The 22,653-nt window shown below is 35.7% G+C and overlaps 1 protein-coding gene and 1 non-coding gene across 10 annotated transcripts in view; one reads left to right on the top strand and one right to left on the bottom strand.

Moving 5' to 3' along the window:
- The window catches only part of ARID4B (AT-rich interaction domain 4B), a 156,840-nt gene that overhangs the window by 67,662 nt on the left and 66,525 nt on the right, over window positions 1–22,653 (bottom strand). For all 9 annotated transcript variants that reach the window (XR_006701384.1, XM_045437301.1, XM_045437307.1 and 6 more), the window contains exons 3-7: window positions 21,220–21,330; window positions 17,845–17,910; window positions 14,140–14,230; window positions 11,386–11,465; window positions 5,082–5,173 (exon numbers count right to left, since the gene is read on the bottom strand). Coding sequence is in view for 8 of the 9 variants with exons in the window: in XM_045437301.1 (XP_045293257.1) it covers window positions 5,082–5,173; window positions 11,386–11,465; window positions 14,140–14,230; window positions 17,845–17,910; window positions 21,220–21,330 (440 nt within the window). In the remaining variant the exon portion in view is untranslated. The remainder of the gene's footprint in view (window positions 1–5,081; window positions 5,174–11,385; window positions 11,466–14,139; window positions 14,231–17,844; window positions 17,911–21,219; window positions 21,331–22,653) is intronic.
- Window positions 20,635–20,743, top strand: LOC123577569. The gene has a single exon (XR_006701928.1). It is a non-coding gene; the product is annotated as a U6 spliceosomal RNA (small nuclear RNA).

Here is a 22,653-nt window from a genome sequence, read left to right as displayed (position 1 = left end):
TTACACAGAAATGTTTACAAGCACAGACCAACAGCTAATTACTTAAAGCTGATCACAATTAACTGTAAGAATTACAATTATAAATTAATTTTTACCATTAATTGTGAATCAAGTAAGAAGAACTTAAGGCAAGACATGTGCCAAAGAACAGCAAATGATGAAACACAAGCAGAGAACTCAGCTAGGAACTTCAGAGGCTCAATTTGGAAATGTAATTCTGACTTCAATGCTCCTTATTATTTCAGGCAAGTAACTCAGTTTCAAATTTTGCACACTAAATTAAAAAGCTGTTTTCCCCTAAGTTTTACCAAGAAGGAAACTAGAATCAAATTGTCATATCAAAATAAAACAGCAAATAATTAAAAAGTCTTCCAGAATTAGACAGTGGTACTGGTTGCACAGTCTGTGAATACACTAAAAAACCAGGCACACTGTACACTTTTCAAGGGTGATTTGTGATATGTTAAATGCATCGCAATAAAAAAAAATTTTTAAAGATCTGCAGACCTGTAAATGTCAGTTACAAATCACTAGTTTATTGGGTAAACTTTAGCGCTGTCAGTGAGTAAAACCTGTGCCCATAAATAATTGCTATCAAGAATCATTATGGGCCTTATTATGCTTTATTCTTGTTCTGAACAGGAAAAAAAATAATGGCAAGCAGACTGATTTCCTACTGTAGCAGCTGCATATATACTTTTGCCTCATTACTTGAAAACACTTTGAGGGGGTGAGGATACACCGATTTTTCTATAATTTCAGGCATTCTATTGTTTAGGCAGAATCAAACAAAATACCTGTATACAATGGCTAAATTAAGGGAAAATTTCAACTTGCTTTAAAAAACTAGAGAATAATAATCTTAAGAAAATACTTGAATACATTAGAATTAACTAAAGGTAGAAGATACATAAAATTCATCTGAAGGAAGGTGTCAAAAATCATCAATTTTGGAAGAGCTGGAGGCTGATTTACTGGTATGTGGATTAACAGTTGTTAAAAGAAAATGAAGGTAGTGGTATACTATGCAACAATGGAGTCTGGGGAATCCTGGGAAGAGATAACTTCATTTATCTTTGTACAAAATTACATTTTATTTATTTATTATTTTTATTAAAAAAAAATTTTTTTAACATTTATTTATTTTTGAGAAGAGAGAGACAGAGCATGAGCAGGGGAGGAGAGAGAAAGAGGGAGACACAGAATCTGAAATGGGCTCCAGGTTCCGAGCTGTCAGCACAGAGCCCGATGTGGGGCTCAAACTCACAGACCGTGAGATCATGACCTGAGCTGAAGTCGGATGCTTAACCGACTGAGCCACCCAGGTGCCCCTGTACAAAATTACATTTTAAATGACAATCAGGGAACCAAAAATGAAGACTTTTTTAGTTGAGTAATGGAAGAAGAAATGAAGGTCAGATAAATGACCTTAAGGTCCGAGCCCAAGACTCTGTTGTAGAAAATCACTCAGAAAGGGGAGAAAGAACTTTGAGGAAGTATAATTAAGAAGAAGGGAATTTCCAACTGTGGTACTTGCCTGTAGCGCCTACATACTATGGCATAAGGTGCCAATAAACAAGAACATTACGTGCCTTGGCCATGAGAATGACCACAATAGCGAGCGGGAAGGGACAGCAAGCCAAACAAGGTGACGGATGAGCAGGGCGTCATTCCCTACAAGTTAATTCTCAACCTTCGGTCTGCCATACATTGCTCATACGTAATATAATCCCAACAGCAAATCTTTCATTATTCACAACAGGAAAATCACTTACTTAGATATTTGCTGGAGTCTTTAAAAAGCAAAGATCAACTTGCTCAGTGACAACTGCATGCTTCAGTCTCATCTTCAAGAAAGGGAGACCTCAGCTAATAGATTTTTTAATACATCATAATTTTGGGGTCACTTTTGTAGATCACTCTAGGTGATATTCTATAAACGATCTTTAAATTTATTTTTATACGTCTAGATCACAGTTGAAGAAAGGTAAAACATGTCTAAATATTAGATGCCATCTTTTTCAAAGTTTAAAAAGAATTTTTGATAGATACAAAAACAGTTTTTCCTGCAATATACAATATAATACAATATAATACAATATAATACAATATAATACAATATAATACAATACAATATAATATAATATAATATAATATAATATAATATAATATAATATAATATAATATAATACAGAAATGTTTCAAAAAATTCAAATATAGGGGTGACTGGGTGGCTCAGTCAGTTAAGCAGCTGACTTCGGCTCAGGTCAAGAACTTGTGGTTCATAAATTCGAGCCCTGCATCGGGCTCTGTGCTGAAGGCGTGGAGCCCAGAGCCTGCTTCGGATTCTACGTTTCTGTCTTTCTCTGCCCCTCCCCTGCTCATGCTCTGTCTCTTTCTCTCTCAAAAATAAATTAAAAAATTAAAAAGCAATATAAAAAAAATAAATAATTCAAATATACCCCAAAACAGTTCTACCTATCAGACATAAACAATAAGTAAGCAGAATTTTTATAAACTCACATATAGACACATTTTATGAATGAACTCATGTTACATACCAATAGTTCATGAAAATTTTTTCATTCAATTCATGATGTATCTAGTATTTACATAGTGCTTCCTATATAAACACTTTAAGAATTCATTTAATCTTTGCAACAACTCTGAAAGATAGGTAATATCTCAATTTTACAGATGAGAAAATTGAGGCATGAAAAGACTAAGTAAAATGCCCAAGGTTATACAGCAAGGAAGTGGCAGAAACAGTTATTCACACCCAGGTCACCGACTCCACAGTTCACACTCTTAACAACTGGGCAACACTACCACTCTCAAAAGCTAGAGGAGAAGTAGAAATCTTCACTAATGAAATAATTTTACATTAAATACACCCCACCTCACTGTTCTGACATCATGACGCATAATTAGAAGTTGACTACTAAACTATGGGAAGACTAATGAGCAATGGTAGATAAAAACTTTTAATATACAATTGAAGTCATTACTTTTCAAACAGACATCAAAAGATTTATCTTATAAGCGCTTCAGTGAATATTTTATGGCAATGTTAACAGCCCTTGAAAAAAGTGATAACATTATTAGATCACAGTAACATCAAATAATCACAAAAGGACTCTTTCATGTGAATAATGCCAAAATACATTTTTCATTTATTTTTCTTCGTGGATAGAATTTTTCAAATTTTAAACGTCATACGCACAAGACTAAATAATAGTTACGCTCTGAGTACTCTAAAAATAATCAAGTCATCAGCAAGCTAAATCACAAGTGAGAGAAATTATTCACTTAGTAATTAAGAAAAACATTTTCTTAAAGTATCAGAGTTAAGAAAAAAAAAAGCATGGCCTGAATCACAAGTACAGTAGGAAAATATTATTATCAAATATTTTTTCAACGCAAGTATCAGTCTTTCCATTTTCTCCCTCAATGAGACACTATTTATTTACTGTTAAAACTAACTTGGAAAGTAACTGAAGTACTACTCTATCTAAGTAAGAGTCAATCAATGAATGGGCAAAGGTCCATGGAACATGGGTGAGTTCAAGTCCTGGTCCTTTCCTTCCTGTGTTCTTTGGATTACTTATTGTGTATGAGGACAATTTCCCCAGTTTTTAGTATGGGTAAAAGCAATACCCATCTTCAGGAGTTTGCTGTAAGGCTGAAAGTAACATGAGACACAGTGCTTACCCCAGTCCTGTCTCCAAAGCTCAGCCACAATTAGATTTAATACCTAACTCAAAATACTGAATGAAAGCATTCACTTACACTAAAGATTTCATAATCCAACTCACTATTTATTTTTAACAGCTACTCTGAAAATATTTGGGCTTAGACTCATTAAAAATTTGTTAATTTTATCCAACTAAAATGTTCAAAATTGCTTTTGAAACAACCTCCAACAGAGTAAATTAAAAACCCATCCCTTCCAATTTTCTTCTCCTGCTCCTGTGGAGGCAACTATGTTTTTAACTATTTTAGTTATTTCTTTGAGAGTTACTGCCTTATCTCTAAAGAATATTCTTATACTGGTATTATACATTTTAGACATTATTCTGCTGACTTCCTATTGTTACTAGGACTCAACTTTTATGTTTAAGACACCTCCTCACCCTCCATCCTATATTAAGTTTTCCTTTCTTAGATAATTTCCAGGGGGAGTTACTTAATGCCTTTGCTATTTGTTCTCTATTTGTTAAGATGATATCTTTAATTTCCTCCCAGTGTTTCATTATATCAGGTAATCAAGTCCTCCTTTTTAATAGAGACTTCAATTCCTCCATTCTGCCTTCTACTGACTACCAGCATCTAGTGTTAATATGGAGCAGTCTGATGCCATTCTGCTTCTCAGTCCTTTGCAATAAATTATTTTTCTTTTGGCAACTGTTTGAAGATTGTTTCTTTATCTCTGATGACCCCTTTGATCCTGTGATCCTTTTTAATGTAGAGCCTTTGGAGCCTAAGCACGTCCCATTAAAAGTAATTTGTTAGGTAGAATATATGTCACAACTGCAAGACATAAAAATAAGTGATGGTTTCTGTCAAGGAGATTATTAGGAAGAGAAAACAAATACTACAATAACAACAACAGGTGAAATACTACCTTTGACATGAGATAAATGCACAGAATTTAGAGGGTTCAGAGGAAAGAAAACACATCTGTTTTCAAGGAAAGAGCAGGGAGACACAAAAAGTTCACATAAAGGTGGGAGCATTTCTGTTGGAGGACTGAATGTGTGAGTCAATGACATGAAAGGGTGGCATCTGAGAAAGAAAAAAAGAGCATGAATAAAAGCATGATATCAGGAAAACAAAGGCTGTATTCAGCGAATACTGACCATGGCATCAAGATACATGTAGGGAGAAATGGCAGGCAGATATACACCTGTTAAGGCTGGCTGAGCACGGAGAATCTCAAACAGCCGTGCTAAGGAGTCTGAAATTACTATTAGATCCAGTTAGCATTTTGCAAATTACAATTTAAAATTAATAACTATTAAAACAATACTAGAAGGAGAAATGAATTCAGGTTCAACTAACAGTTATGAAAATGGACTTACATATGATTAGATCTTCTTCCTCTATTTGTTTTCTTTCCTATGACTGGAGTGCCAAAATGTTCAGGGTTGGTGAGTGGGAGCTGGTCTAATGTCTGTGGGTAAGAACATAAACCCAGCACAGTTATTACGTTGCAAGTTCTTTTTCCTTTTTAAACCAAATCAGTTTAATATGCTTAGATTTTAAGATTAAAAACTGCCCCCAAGGAAGACTAAAATACAACTTTCCTAAAGATTGAAATTGTCATTTCAAAGATATTAGGATCAAGATGAATGAGCCCACTGCTGGAAAAAAACAAAAAAGAAAAAGTGAAAAGAAATTTATTCTTCTTTCCACATGGTTTCGTTATCTATTTGAAGACTGACAGACTTCTAAGAATGATTAAAATACAAAACAGACACTAGAAAATAGATTTCAGAGATAAAAACCTACATGTAAGTACCTAACACCTAAACTGGGACCAACTGCTACTCAAATTTCTCTTTGTTCAAAGGGAATCATAATCCATAATATAGAATTCTTATAAGTAACAAAATCATCCCAAAAACGCATCAATTGCTTGGAAAACGGCTTTAGATAGGCTGTATTACTACTTTGCAAACATTTTCTACAATAAACCTTTTTTAAAAAAAAAAAGAAAACGTAGGGGCACCTGGGTGGCTCAGTCAGTTGAACGACCCACTTTGGCTCAGGTCATGATCTCACAGCTCGTGAGTTTGAGCCCCGCATCAGGCTCTGTGCTGACAGCTCGGAGACTGAAGCCTGCTTCGGATTCTGTCTCCCTCTCTCTCTGCCCCAGCCCACTTGCATTCTGTCTCTATCTCTCTCAAAAATAAATAAACATTTAAAAAAAAAAAAAGAAAAGAAAAGAAATGTAAAACTTAGCTTTTCTACATTTAATTTCCCCTTCCTTTTTAATCTACAACATCCAATACAGTGCTTGGTATGAAGACAGTGATCAATAAGAAAACATTTCTTCTTGTCAACTGACAGTTCATGTCAAACCTTTGTCCCTCATCCCATTCTAAAACAACGATTTCCAGGTGAGGAACTGGTTATTGATTAAAAGCAGAATGAAGAAAAAAGGGATTTGGGAATGATTCCCTTCATTTCTCAGTATCCAGTATTTCTTAAATTTTTCTTGCCATCATTTCCCGAAAAGGTTTCTGTATCTAAAAAGTTAAGGTATTGATCTAAAGACACTATCCCAACTAACTTCATTCTGAGTATCAGTTTCGATAATATTCCTACTTCCTCTGCATTTTTAAGATCTTTCACACAAGTGCTATTCCTTTCATCACTCCAGTAGACGCTATGCTGTTACAGATAATGTCATGAATGCCAGGGGAACTAAAGATCCCAGAAAAACTGTCAGGATGGACAGAAGGGTGAGTAAGTACTTAGGATAAAGAATTCTCAAAGTTATAAACCAGGGTGTTACATGAAAGGGTATACACCAACTTAGATTTTTTTTTTTTAAGATCAGATAGCTAAATATAAACTAACGTTAATATTCAAAAGGAAATTTTTGATTTTTATTTTTAAAACAGGTAATTTTGTCAAAACGATGATGAACTAAAATGTGAAAGGGGCAAGCATATTAATAATCTATGATGTTTTAACTTAAGTAAATGTATTTGAGATACATATAACTAGGTGTCCAACAACAGTAAAAGGTACTATCCATAAAACATGAAAAATAATTCCTTCGAAAGATAGGTTTAGGGGCGCCTGGGTGGCGCAGGCGGTTAAGCGTCCGACTTCAGCCAGGTCACGATCTCGCGGTCCGTGAGTTCGAGTCCCGCGTCAGGCTCTGGGCTGATGGCTCAGAGCCTGGAGCCTGTTTCCGATTCTGTGTCTCCCTCTCTCTCTGCCTCTCCCCCGTTCATGCTCTGTCTCTCTCTGTCCCAAAAAAAAAAAAATAAACGTTGAAAAAAAAAATTAAAAAAAAAAGATAGGTTTATAGGGCATAAAACCTAATCCTACAAATTTAGTTTGTTTAAATTGGGCCCTTAAAAAATATTTGGAGGCAAAGTTGGTCCAAATACAATAATCTGCCAAATAAAAACTCTTTAGAAGCCACTTGTCATTAATTCCTAACTATGCTTCCCATGGGCAAAAATTTCAAAGCACTATATTTGGTAAACAGAAAATAAATTAATCTGGGTTCACTTTCTCACCTTACTCCCCTACAACTGAAGTTGCTCTCCTGAAAGCAAAGATTTCTATTCAGTACTGTGATTTCTATTTCAAGCATCTGCTAGTCACTAGTTACAGGAAAGAAAATACCCAGGATTTCTGATTTCCCTCCCTATGTAATACTTAGAACAATAAGAAGCAGTATCTCTGTCCTTGGCCTCCAATCATGTCCAGGGAAATAGAAGCACGTCTAATTCAAGTGACAGAAAAGACTGAGGTGAGGGTAGAATCTGTCTTGTCTAAGCCTAAAAAGTAATGAGCAGAGACCCCCGGCTATATTGAAGGCTAAAAGAAAATTTCACAGGCCTGGGGGAAACATTCCTATATCTGTTACCTAACTGGGCTGCAGGAAATATGGAGCTGGGATTTTATCTCACTTTTCTTTAGTTTTCACCTGCATGTAGTAAATGCACAGAGAATACCAGCTGATGAAACTACTTCTGAATGACAGACTCAAATTAGGAATGTCCTCCAGAAATGCCCAAACACTCAGGCAATGGGCAACATCCTCACTACGGTGGTTATGGTAGAACCAAAGATTTTAGTGTTGGAATTCAGAGGACTAAAGTGCTATTGTGATCTCCTATCATGGAAATCTCGAATTTAAATCTTCATTTAAGTATGTAGCTTATTAATGGAACTACTGAGCCCCCATACTGCCAGTATGATACGGCTTTTTGGTCAAAGGCCAAAGTTATTACCAATAACAATGCCCTGAGGAATCTTTCAAAAAATTAAAGATGCTTTTTTGAGAATATCAAAAATAACAAATTAAGGGAAAGAATATATAGATGGCATATTAAATACACTCCTGGCCATGTTACCACAGAACTCAATACATTCATAATTTTAAAATATCTGATTGATTAATGCTTTTTCTCCTCCAACAGATGGTAAATTACTCTCAGGATAAATTCCAGGGCTACTTGGCTTATGCTTGTCTCTAGTACCGAACATAGCACCTGGCTTAGGACAATGGTAAGGGACAGTACACCAATATTCCAAATACCCGCCAGCAAAATATGAAATCTAACACATATAGACATACATGGTAAAAGTGATCCTCCTAGAAAGTAAGAAGGATACACTGAGCTACTTGCTCATGTTGCTTCAGCCTTTACACTATAACTGTCTTATGAGCTATAAAATTCTCCTGACAAAAACAAAATATTTTAGATATTTCTCTGAATTAAAAAAAAAATAAGGCACATGCCTTCACTTAGCAGATGAAAAGTCAAGTCTTCAAGCCCCCATATTCACCGACCTACTATACCTGTACACACGTTCTAAGGGAAATGAAATTATTTCTAAGAATTACATGAACTTCGGGTTCCTGGCTGGCTTGGTCGGAAGAGTGTGAGACTCTTAATCTTGCGGTCATAAGTTCAAGCCCCAGGTTGGGTGCAGAGATTACTTACATAAATAAAACTTAAAAAAAAACAAAACAAAACTATATAAACTTATAAAGAATTCTGTTACTTCATCAGTCTGTGTAAGAAGCCAAATTCACTGCAAATTGTAAAGTGTATTTCCTGTATTTGAACCTTCACAATTAATTCAACAAATATTTCCTGAAGGTTTTTGTGTAGAAATCTCTCCTGGGAAAAGAAAAGCCATCAAAATGACAAAAACATGGCTATTAACTCAAGCAGCTTAAAATCTCACAGGGAAAATAAGAAAAGTAATTAAAAAAAAAAAAATCAAATAAGAGTAAGAGAAGCGCTGAAGGATCAAACGATAAAGGGATCAAATTTGGTTAGAATTTTGTCATGGAAGACATCATGGAGGAATATTAAGAGGAGCAGTGCTCAGCAGAAACCAAGAAATGAATTTGAACCAAATTCTGAAAATACCAAGTAGTCTTATAAGACAGAAGGACAGGGAAATGGAGAAATGAGGCACCTGGGTGGCTCAGTTGGTGGAACACACAACTCTTAATTAATCTTGGAGTTGTGAGTTCCAGCCACTATGGGTGTAGAGAGAGAGTACTTAAAAGTGAAAAGGAAAAGAAAAAGAGAAAGAGAAAGAAAAAGAAAAAGAAAAAGAAAAAGAAAAAGAAAAAGAAAAAGAAAAATTGAAAGAGAAAGAAAAGAGAAACGAAATGAAAACTGAAACAGAAAGAGAAACGAAACAAAACAAAAAGAAAGAAGAAAAAGGAAGGACAGAGAAATGGTACAATAGGAAAAACAGGCTGGAATCGTAATATACAGAACCTGTCCCAAATTCGGAATTGGAATAAGAATTCAATTATTAAAAAGAGAAGAAAATATTTCAAAACAAGAGAATACAAAAAAAGTCTAATAGTTTAATAAATAATATTAATAAGTTCCCAAAGAGGGGCAACCTGGGTGGCTCAGTCGGTTAAGCATCTGGCTCTTGATTTCGGCTCAGGCCATGATCTCACGGTTCATGAGATTGAGCCCAACTGTCAGGCTCTGTGATGATGTGCAGAGCCTGTTTAGGATTCTCTCTCTCTCTCTCTCTCTCTCTCTCTCTCTCTCTCCCTCTCTCCCTCTCTCTCTCTCCCTCTCTCTTTCTCTCTCTCTGCCCCTCCCTCCCTCTCTCTCAAAACAAACAAAACAAAATAATATAATCCCAAAGAAACACTATTCTAAATAGTGACAAGAAAAAAGGAAATGATGGTTTGATCACACTATGCATTAATTAATATTTATAGACTAGACTAGAAAATAGAACACTTCAACCATATGCCTTTTTAAAATTCTGGATTACAAGCTAGTAACTTACAGAACTTTGTGAACCCTCCCTCCATTCTCAATAATTTAACACCCTTCAATTCTAGAGCATGGCTTTGGTACTAGAAAATACTGGTTTGAGAACCAGCTCTGACCATCAATTTCACCATCTGTAAATTGCAGATAATAATGCTATCTACTTCATAACGTTGTTAATGTGATGATGTACATAAAGCAGTGAGCAGGGGCGCCTGGGTGGCTCAGTCAGTTGAGCGTCTGACTTCAGCTCAGGTCATGATCTCACGGTCCGTGAGTTCAAGCCCTGCGTCGGGCTCTGTGCTGACAGCTCAGAGCCTGGAGCCTGCTTCGGATTCTGTGTTTCCCTCTCTCTCTGACCCTCCCCCGTTCATGCTCTGTCTCTCTCTGTCTCAAAAATAAATAAACATTAAAAAAAAATTAAAAAAAAAAAAAAAAGAAAGAAAGAAAAAGCAGTGAGCAAAGTCCCTGGCAAATATAAGCACTTCATTTATTCATCCAACTACGACTTATTTCAGTTCCTACACTATGCCAGGCACTGTTCTAGGAACTGGGAACAAGTGGTGAAGAAGACACATTAAAAAACGTGCCCTTGTGACACATTCTAGTGAGGAACAATTAACTAAGCACATATACATATTCTGATGTCAGAGAATGACACGTGCTATATAAAGAAAACTAAATCAACCTAAAAAGATTAAGAGGAATGGAAGGCACTATTTCGGAAAGGTCAGTCAGGCAAGGCCTCTTTGAGGACAAGCTATAAGAATGTCAGCTAGTAGTAGTAAGGAATTGCTTATAGTTTCTACTCCTTTAATGATGATGGGGTTCCAGTGGATTGTTAATCAGACATTTATGGGGCACTCGGGTGGCTCAGTTGGTTAAGCATCCAACTCTTGATTTCAGCTCAAGACATGATCTCACAGTTCATGAAATCAAGCCCCATGTCGGGCTGTGCACTGACAAGCCTGCTTGGGATTTTCTCCCTCTCTCTGCCCCTCTCCTGCTCACTTTCTCTCTCTCGCTTTCTCTCTCTCTCTCAAAAATAAATAAACATTAAAAAAAAAAAAATCAGACATCTGTTTTTTACAATTATTTACAAATTAGAGTCTACATAAAAGTTACCTAAAGATAATAGCTAAGCAAGCTCATTGCATTTTCTTTGTGGACAAATGCTAAAATATTCTTACACCAAAAAAAAAAAAAAAAAAAAAAAGTATCACCTAGTACTCAAACAGGATTCACAGATTACATGATAATGGTAAGATGTATTAATGAATTTTCCTGATTAATGAGTCAGTTGCTTGAGAAAGAAAAATATGCTCTCCCTAATACAAAGTATTAACATACAGTCACTCATTAAATTCTTACTTACTTCACTTTCAGCAAAATGCCTCTCTCCCTTCAGGCACAGGGAAGACCGTCTCAGTGTCTTCTCATCTCCATCATCAAAAACTATGAGGAGGTAAAATTGGAAACTACTGAAGGATTTTTTCAAAGGTTAACAAGATGATATAAACTATCGTTTAATTTTCTGAGGGCAAACAGAACGATTGTTTAAGAAGATTACACTTAAAAATTTAGTTCACATTTTAGGTTTACTAAATGACAACGTTAAATTCTAAAGTATCTTTTCCAATTTCTAGTGATAAAGAAACAATATAGCTGAAATGAACACATTTCCTGACCCAGAAAACACCACGTGAAAATAAGAAGCTAGCATTTTAGGAAGAAACTATTTAAATGCTAATTAACCCATTTCAATATTGTAAAGGAAAGGCAAGTTTTCCAGCTGGTAAATACAGACACCCAAAAAACAAGAACAAAAACCAGAACGAGTACAAATTTGTATATTCGGACTGCGCCTAAAAAAATTATTGTTTTTATTATTTAAAGCAGGATTTCTAAACCCGAGTACTACTGATATTTTGGGGCAGATTAATTCTTTGTCAAGAGAGGCTATTCTGAGCACTACAGGCTACTTAGCAGCATCCCTGGCCTCTAGCCACTAGATGCCACTAGTGGCTTCCCAGTTGTGACAACCAAAAATGTTTCCTGCCAAAGACACTGCTAAAGGTTCCTTGGGTGAAAAATCTGCTCCCCACTGAAAACTACTTAAAGTACTAAAATGTCCCACAGAATTTACTGTGAGTTCATAGATACACAAAATATACATACATTTTATAATTTTAGCATATGCTGACATTCCTCACCAATTATGGGGGAAAAATAACCCTATTTCAAATAAAGTTACTAAGCTTTGATTTTATTAGAAACAGCACTTTTTGCCTAAGTGACAAAACTGGTTCTTATATATTAAATGAGACTTTGTGAGACTGGATAAATAACTTTTAGTATGTTTTTTAAACGGTGCACATTTATGAGACTGACGACCATACATAATTACCACCAAACTTACTTCCCAGAATTGCTCACAGTCTTGTAACCCACATAAAGTCAATTTTCTCATCTCAAATTAAAATCTCCCCTAAGTTTTTTTCTCATCCCACAAAAACATAAACAAAACTCATCTATACTATTCCAAAGCTCCATGAAATTCTGACATCATCAAAGACATTTTAACTAGGTGTCTATTTTCATCTATGAGGTCATTAAAGAATATGAATTATTCCCATTCAATAAATAATGCCAGGATATTTGGCTATTGATTTGGCAGGTAGGGGAAATCTGACATTTCAAAATGTTCAAAAAACTGAACTGCAGGAGAAATAAAAAGCTATTTGCAAACCAAAAATAAAACTATAAATTGAAGAATACATTGGAAAATAAATTTATTAACACTGACGGAAGGAAGCCCTTTTAAACAAGATTCAACAAGTAAAACTACAAAGGAAAAGGTGATCAGAGGAAAACTTACACTGAAAATTGATAGCAGAGAAAAAAAGTAAAGCAATAGGAGAAAAATACTTGCAACTAAAGGAACCAAGGGATAATAATATTCAGAATATATAAAGATCTCATATCCTATAAATAAGAAAAAGATAACCATCCCAACAGGAAAAGGGGGAAACTGGAAAGGCACTATAACATGCAATTCAAAAGAGAGAAAATACAAATGAAATGATGTTCCTTTCGATAAATATATGAAAAAATGTTCAGTCTCACTAGTAATCATGGGAGGGGCATATTAAAACAAAACTGAGATACTGCTTTGTATCCAGATGGGCAAAAATTTTATAGATTACCGACATCAAATTTTACAAGGGCTGGGAAAAGAAGTGCACTCACACACTGTCCGTGGAAGGGTAAATGACCAGTCTTCCAGGAAGGTGGTTTTCATTACCTACTAAATTATAAAAGTACATTCATTTCACTTCACTCTGTGTCTACTTCTCAATATATACATATACTAGGGAAAAACAGGAATAACGTATATTCAGGAGACATTCAATCCACCATTTATTTTAATAGCAAGAAAACTGGCAACATCATGAGTTGAAAGTAAACAAAATTAAAAAAAAAAAAAGAAGGGACGCCTGGGTGGCTCATCGGGTCCAACTTTGGCTCAGGCATGATCTATGATCTCATGGTTGGTGGGCTCGAGCCCCACATCGGGCTCTGTGCTAACAGCTCAGAGCCTGGAGCCTGCCTTGGATTCTGTGTCTCCCCCTGTCTCTCTGCCCCTCCCCTGCTCACACTCTGTCTCTCAAAAACTAAATGTTAGAAAAAATTTAATAAAAAAAACTTATGGCACATCAAATATTATGAAACATACTACTATAATTAAAAGACATTTCTCTGTTGCACAACATGAATATACTTACTACTGAAATATACATTTAAAAATGGTTAAGATAGAAAAAAAGTTTCTCTTGAAAAGATATACCTCTTGAAGAGATATACCTCTTGAAGAGATATATCTCTTGAAGAGATACAACGATATACTTTGAAGTGAAAAAAGCTACAAATTCAACTTTATAATATATACGCTAATTTCAAATTATACTTTATGCACATATTTATGAAATAAACATTTTAAAGACCTGGAAAGATTAAAAAATTACCAGTAATAAATATCTTTAGTATTACGGGAGGAACTAAATCAAGGAAATTTTGCTTTATTTGTATTACCTCTGAAAATACATTTTTAAAAGATTTATTCCCTTACCTACAGTGTACCAACTTGCGTCTGTTAATTTATTGATAACAGCTTCCTGATATGCACCATCAAGATTCTTCACTTCCACAATAGCTCCAACCTAAAAAGTTAGAAAAACGTTTAGAAGATAAATGAACAAACCAAAAACTGGCTTTTTTTTTTTTAACTGAGTGCATGGTGGTGAAGAATAAAAGTAACTACTGATTTGTGTTAAAGTGCCAGCAGTTTTACCTACCACTGTTTTTGTGCCATCTGTGAAAATGTCAAAAAAGTAAATTCGTAAAAAAGTAAATAATATCTAAATACTGTTGTGAAAATAGTGTTGCCCTTACAACAACCTCCCTGAAAGGGTCTTGGGAGACCCCAGAGGTCCTCAGACCACACTTTGAGAACCACTATCTATGAAATTGACCGCCCTTGCCTCATATTACCACTCCTCTTTCAAAGAGGCTGGGGAAGGAGAGAAAACGGTTAAGAGCAAGCTCTGGCATCTCCTTAAGAGTTATAATGTACGACTAATGACAATCATTTTAAATATTTTCTATTCTGATCAAGAAAATGCTGAGAATTACATTTTTATGGTCTTTAACAGTACATCAAACAGCTTCTGCACAGCAAAGGAAATCATCAACAAAATGAAATGGCAACCCACTGAATGGGACAAAATATTTGCAAATCATATTGTGATAAGGGGTTAATATCCAACTTACAGAGAGAGAGAACTCATACAACTCAATACCAAAAACAAAAACAAAAAACATAACAAAAAAAAACACACCAAAACAGTCCAATTAAAAACCAGGCAGAGGATGTGAATAGACATTTTTCCAAAGATGACACGCAAATAGCCAACAGGTCCATAAAAAGATGCTCAACATCAGTAATCATCAGGGAAATGAAATCAAAACCACTGTAGGTTATCATCTCACACCTGTTAGAATGGCTGTTATCAAAGACGACAAATAACAAGTGTTGGCAAGGACATGGAAAGAAAACAGAACCCTCGTGCACTGTTGGTGGGAATATAAAATAAACTGGTACAGCAACTATAGCAAACAGTATGGAGGTTTTTAAATTAAAAAGAAAACTGTGACCCAGCAATTCCACTAGTGGACATCTATCCAAAGAAAACGAAAACACTAATTCAAAAAGATATCTGCACCCCCATGTTCATTGCAGTATTGTTGACAACAGCCAAGATATAGAAACAACCTGAGTATCCACTGCTGGATGCACAGATAAAGAAATACACACACACACACACACACACACACACACACACACACACACACACAGAAATACTATTCAGCCATAAAAAGGAAGGAAACCTTGCCATTTGCAACAACATGGATGGACTCTGAGGACATTATGCTAAATGAAATACCAGACAGAGAAAGACAAGTATCAGATGGTATCACTTATATGCGGAATCTAAAAACCAAAACTAATAAAAAACCAGAAGCTCACAGATACAGAGAACAGACTGGTCATTTCCCAACCAGAGGGTGGGAAAGAAGTGGTGAGTGGATAAAATGGGTAAAAGTGGTTAAAAGGTACAAACTTCCAGTTATAAAAATAGTCCTGGGGATATACTGAACAGACAGCAATGGTTACTATAGTCAATAATACTGTACTGCATATTTGAAAGTTGCTGAGAGTAAATTTTAAAAGCCTCTATGACAAGAAAAAATTTTAACTGTGTATGGTGATGGATGTAATAGACTTACTGTATGGATCAAACATCCAATCATTATATTGTATACCTTAAACTAATATAATGTTATATGTCAATCATACCCCTGAAATTAAAAGTATATATGATCTTTATGGTAATAACAAAAAACAAACTTGTTCAGAGAACAGAGTGTTAGCCCCACACAATGCCCAAAGTGGAGAAGGAAACTGGAGAATTACCAAAGCTTTTATCAAATGACTGTAGTCAAAAATACGTGGTACTATTTTTTTAATTTAATAAGTGGTCTAGGTATTATATTTCATGTGAACTCATCTGAAAATACATTAAGATCAAATGACCACCACTTTTGGTAGGTTTATTTCCTCTAAGAGAAACATTTACCCAAATGCTGACCCTTCCTATCAGGTAACAGAAAGCTATGAAGTATTTTAGGGAACAATACAAAATCTATACACACACACACACACACACACACACACACACACACACACACACACACACCCCAATCAACAGATAAAGAAAAATACTTTAACATCTTGACCTCAAAATTTAATATAGTTGCCTGTGTCAAAATCAAAATGGTACTAAGCCCTAATCACAAAGAAAATTGTAATAAAGTAAGACAAACCAAACAAGTAAAATAAACCAGCTACACCACAAGGAGGTGGGAGCAGAAGGAGAAAAAGAGGGCTTGAGGTTACAAAGCAGTTGCCTACTCTATCTCTTCGCAACACTGAACATACTTTGCAGGTTGTACGAGCTGGCCTGTGCATGTGAACAGGGCAGAGTCAGTGAGAGCCATATGCTGGTGTGCTTATGAGGCAAAAACGTAAACAAGGCATGACAGTGTATGTATGTGTTCTGAACATCCAGAGGGCACGTGCTACAATTATAAGATGTGAGCCTATTGGAATTTGGGCTCTGCCGTTACTGTCTGGAAAGGCCAGATTACTGGACCTCCCTTTAGTTTCTTCTTCTGTAAAGAGCTATTATGAGGATTATATAAGATAATGTGTGCAAAAGATTTAGCACAGTACTAGCACATACTAAGTGCTAAATAAATGGTGCCAAGCATCAAAAGTATAGTGTTTCGTCTCTTTTGTCCCTGCAATGGTGAATATGTGCGTGTCACATTAAAGATGGCACCTACGAAACAGAAATGGTGGAAAATAATTTTTATACGGCAAGGTTTTTTAGAAATTATAAGCTTTAGTTCTATTGCCTCCTAAGACTCTGGGGATCCAATTAAAAGCCTTTAAATCAATCACAAACAAACAACTGACAGATACACATATCTAATTCTCCAAAAAGTACAGCTGCATTGGTAAAGGATTTTTCTTTCATCTGTAAATTCTGTTAGCACTTCTTAAAATTCACCCAGCCAGGCCACTGCCCAATGTTCAGATATTCAGAAGGGCCAAAGAGCCCAGTGGCTACCCACACACTCCCTTTAGCTTGCTCACTAGTCGAGAGTAGAAGAGCCCTTATTTCAGCTACCAGTGAGGAAAGAGGAACGCAAACAAATACATCTGTATGTAACATGTTCATCACTTTAACTGCCTGATAACCCTTAAAAAATTTTTCATTTGCTTGTAGCTGCTTCAAAGGATTAACACTCTAAAAGCCATGTCTTTAACGTGTTGGGTTTTTTCCCTCACTTTTCACATCATCATGGAACTTAACATCATTCAATCCCCAATTCATCACATATTAATTCTGGAAGTGAAATATGGTAAAACGGACAGATGAGTACACAAAAAGCAGTCAATGCTTCCTGGATGTTCACTTCATTCCTAAATGCAGGTTTTACTATCACATCAGGTTTCACTGAACATTAAATTTATTGTTTTCTACCAGTCTATTCAGAGAGAATTATGTTGACCAACTCAATAACAAAACAGCCAATGAATTAAAAAAAAAAAAATGACCAACTGTAATTATTAATGTAGCATTAATGAAGGAATTCTAATGCTTGCAATGAAGCATTAGAATTAATAATGAATAAATAAATGAATTACCTTTAGCGGGCCCTTTATGTGGTCATCCTGAACTTCCACTGTCGAAGAATCATGTCTAAATGTTACCTAGAGATCATAAATTTAATTAGCCACATATACACACAAAATCAAGTGATACAGGCTCATTAATGCATGATTTATGCATGATTTAATTTTCATTACGAGTAATCTAAACTAACCGCTACCTAGCGTATGTAAGATCTCAATCCCTAACTAAGTAAACTGAAATATTATTTAAACAGAAAACTTCCGAGACTAAATTAGTTGGTGTTTCACATATCATACTCAACACTATTATTTATTACATTAGTAGTTTAATTTCTTTTCCTAAAAAATGAGGGGAAAAAAGGTAGAGACCTTAGGCAATTAGGTCCTGTATAATTCTGTGAAGGCCTAGTTTAATAATAAGCAGTAACAACAAACATTTACTGAGAGCTAAGCATCAGGCTCAAGCATCAAATGTATGACCTTATTAGGTAGGTATGATTGTTCCCACTTTGTTGATAAGAAAACTGAGGAGCATAAAGAATAAGTAACTGGTCCAAGATCACAGAACTGGTACATGGTGGCACTGAGATTCAAACTCAGGCAGTCTACCTCCAGAAGTTTACTCTACTCTCTATCAGTATAGCAATCAGAGAATGGGAAACCAGATGTAAGGAGATTAAGTTAAAAATACAGTTCAAGTTTGGGGTGCCTGGGTGGCGCAGTCGGTTAAGCGTCCGACTTCAGCCGGGTCACGATCTCGCGGTCCGTGAGTTCGAGCCCCGCGTCAGGCTCTGGGCTGATGGCTCGGAGCCTGGAGCCTGTTTCCGATTCTGTGTCTCCCTCTCTGTCTGCCCCTCCCCCGTTCATGCTCTGTCTCTCTCTGTCCCAAAAATAAATAAACGTTGAAGAAAAAAAAAAAAATTAAAAATACAGTTCAAGTTTAAATAATTAGCTGGTGAAAACTAAGATAGCTTCCAGTATTCAGTATAGAAAAAGTTCTTCTTCCTATACAAAGCAAGAATTCTTACAGGAATTGAAACATCAACATGGTCTTATCAGATATGTAGGATAACCAATTTACATAATTTGCTCACAAAGGAGCTATGAAGAGAGATGCCCGGTACTCACAGCATCTCAGGCATTTCTGTCTTACACAAAAGCATTACCACATTTCATTTAAATTATGTATTTAAGTATCTCTGTCATTCACTTAGACTTGAAGTCAATTTATGACAGGGATCAGATTTTAACACTAGAGTTTCAACACCTAACACAGGGCTTAGCACACAGATGCACAATAAATGAAAACTGATGAGGAAGAAGTTTATCAACAAACTGTTAAATGCGTGTTAACTTTGAATCATATACAAACTAAACCAGTATAGAAATTTACCACTGTATCTGCTCAGAAAATAATTAACTTTGAATCATACACAGATTTTTAGAGCAGCCAAAAAAATTAACAATTTTAGATATTCGTTATTTACAAGACACACAAGACACAAGGTACTGGTATGATGTACTATCAACAGAGGCAGTAGAAACTAACAGTTTTCTTCCTTTTATTAATAGCAAGAAATGGCAGGAGTGATACATGCCATTTAGCTGCTTCATTCATTAAACAGCAGCATCCAGCTGAGAACTCTATGTCAGGGCTAAAATCTAGCCTGTGCCCTGCAGACCAAAGCATGGGTCCTAGAGTATAACTGCTCCTGTCCAAAAGAAACACCTTTTTCTAACTAATATAAAAGTCTTACCTGTAGGCCATGCTCTGCTAAGGAGACTATCCACCAGGATGGAGGACTTTTGTCTAATTCACACTAAGGTGTTACCTGTGCTGGTAGCAGCCCTGTCTAGAAGAGTGAGGAACCAGATATAAGGCTTCCTCTTCATTTCTGAGATAGCAGTGGCAAAAAAAAAAAAAAAAATGAGTGCTCAGGTAACACCGGTGTGTGAAACCAGAACAGGAAATGCCACTATATGAACACTGTGAGAGTACCCACAAAAATCAAATCACAAAAGAGCTCACACGCACCATGCACGTGAAAACTGAAAGCAGTGGCAGGGCCAAGACTAGATTCCTATGGGTTTACAGTTAATTTAAAGGTCTTATCACAATGGATCTTAACTAGGGGTGTAAGTGACCCAGGAAGCTGTTTTCCACACATCCATGCATAAAAACCTAAGTATATATAAGCAAGGGAAAAACTCCGGAAGAGAATCTGAAACTCTCCACCAGACATACAACACCTCTATGGCCTGTTTAATAACTGGTGATATTCAAACCAGTGTTTTACGGAGTATCTGCTAATCTGGACTACATAAATCCCTTGAGGACAAAGATCAGGTCACCCTCATAGCCCCACCCTCCTTCCCACCTAACAGGTTACCACTCAGTAAATAACTGACAAATGAATAAACATCTACCTTCAAATATTTTACCTGTGCTATATTTTTCAACACCGATAATTTACCAAAATGTAAACAATTACATTCTGCATTATCTGAGAAAAACACAAGTACTTAAGAAAGATAGAGGATAAGGAAATCAACTAGATCTACCTTATTTTACTGTTATCTAAAATCTCATCAATTATAAATCACATTTCAATTTGATGGTTAAAATGGGAAGGGGAGGTCTAAAATTAAGAATTAAACTGCATGACTTCTAAGGTCCTTTCCAGCTCTAAAAGGTTAACAACACAAACAGTACCAAGTCTATAGCGAAATAGCATTCAAAATACCAATTTGTAATAACCTAACTTCATTCCAATTAGAATACTTTAAAATGCCAAATAACGCGTGCTCACTTCAGCAGCACACATACTAAAACTGGAACGATGCAGAGAAGATTAGCATGGCCCCCCGCGCAAGGATGACATGCGCAAATTCATGAAGCTTCCACATTTGTGACAAAATCTCAGAAATAGACATTGTTAAAGATCTGATGAGAGTTCATTATGATGCAACTGACAACGAAATTTGGTTATTTCTGTGACATATAACACTATAAGTAATGAGAATGTTAAGTGATGACCTTATACCAAAACATTAAAACTTTAGGAACTGCATATATATTTGGGCAGTTACAGCATTTACCTGTGCAATACAACCTAAGGTTTACCACTGGACGACAGTGCTTTTCCAAGTAACTTAGCATCCCAAATAAAAGGTCCTAATTGGTCAAAAAGAACTTAAAAAAAATAAATAAATAAAAATAAATAAAAATAAAATACCAAATAATGCTTTGTTTTCGGGTATGTGACAACCATTACATAGAAACTAAAGTCATCTTGCAGGGAAATAAAGTCTTAAGTACACTCACCAAATAAAAGTTTAAATATCAAATACTGATCATATAATTTATAAAATCTACATATACTGTACCTTGACTTTGACAAGTCTTTTTGCTGTCTTGATCTTGGCTTCACAAAAGGCTCCTCTGTATTTAGCACTCACATCAGTGCCCACTGTCAAATAGGGAGGCTCATCAAGGGCCTAAAAAATGCAAACAAATATAATTAGATTTAAACTCTAATTCTCTGGTACAATTAGACCTCCGAATGGCAGATCTAATCTTGTTACAGCTACAAGAGTTGTAATAATTGAATGCAATAATGTGTTAGTAAGAACCGTTTGTAAAATACTTTAACTTAAAAATAAGTAAAATCTATGTATCAAAAACCCATTTAGGGGCGCCTGGGTGGCTCAGTTAGTTGAGCGTCCAACTTCGGCTCAGGTCATGATTTAGTGGTTCGTGAGTTCGAGGCCCACGTCGGGCTCTGTACTGACAGCTCAGAGCCTGGAGCCTGCTTCAGATTCTGTGTCTCCTTCTCTCTCTGCCCCTCTCCCACTTGTACTCTGTCTCTATCAAAAATAAATAAATGTAATTTAAAAAAATTTTAAAAACCCATTTAAATGTATGTCATATGGGGTGCCTGGGTGGCTCAGTAGGTTAAGCGTCCAACTTTAGCTCAGGTCATGATCTCACAGTTCATGAGTTTGAGCCCCATGTCGGGCTCTGTGCTGACAGCTCGGAGCCTGGAGTCTGCTTCGGATTCTGTGTCTCCCGCTCTCTCTGCCCCTCCCCGACTCACGCTCTGTCTCTCCCTGTCTCTCAAAAATGAATAAACATTAAAGATATTTTTTTAATCAACATATTTATCATATAAAATAAAAATGCATTTTTTGCTCTATATAAAATGCATATAGTCCATGATATGAATCAGCTTAATCACAAGTTTATCATTCCATCCACCCTTCCATCTACTCATTCATTCAAATATTCACATACTATATGACCACCTAAAGAGAAGGCAGATCCTTAAAAGTTTAAAGTCTAAGAAAATTTCTTTTAATATTTAGACTGTATCTTAGCAGCTACCCAAATTCAGAATAGCTTTGTCATAACCCTATCTAGACAATTCTAAGGCAGAATAACAACACAAAGGGAGTGGGAGGAATTACATGTATTCAAACTACTGGAGAAAAAACTGTATGAAGATTTCTAATCTGGGAATTCTTAAATACTCTGGCATGGGTTCACTGTCTACCCATCTATATTAAAATTTTTAATTTCTTCACTTAGGATTTAGTTTTATTCTGTGTGTGTGATTTAGTTTTTAACAGTCCTTATCTAGCTGCTCTGACTTTTTACAATCAGGTACATTTCTGTGTAAAATCTAGAAATCTAAGAAGTTTTGCTTATATTAATCAATTTCACAATCAAAGAAAGATTATGTGAGTAACTTTTCCCAAAGTGTTTTACAAGAAGTACTAATATCCTGAGATACTCCACCAACAAGAGAAGGAGGAGAGAAT

The sequence above is a fragment of the Leopardus geoffroyi genome, chromosome D2 (genome assembly GCF_018350155.1).
Source record: "Leopardus geoffroyi isolate Oge1 chromosome D2, O.geoffroyi_Oge1_pat1.0, whole genome shotgun sequence".
Lineage (NCBI taxonomy): Eukaryota > Metazoa > Chordata > Mammalia > Carnivora > Felidae > Leopardus > Leopardus geoffroyi.
The sequence above is the reverse complement of the archived record's forward strand: the minus strand, read 5'-3'. Positions and strand labels throughout refer to the sequence as shown.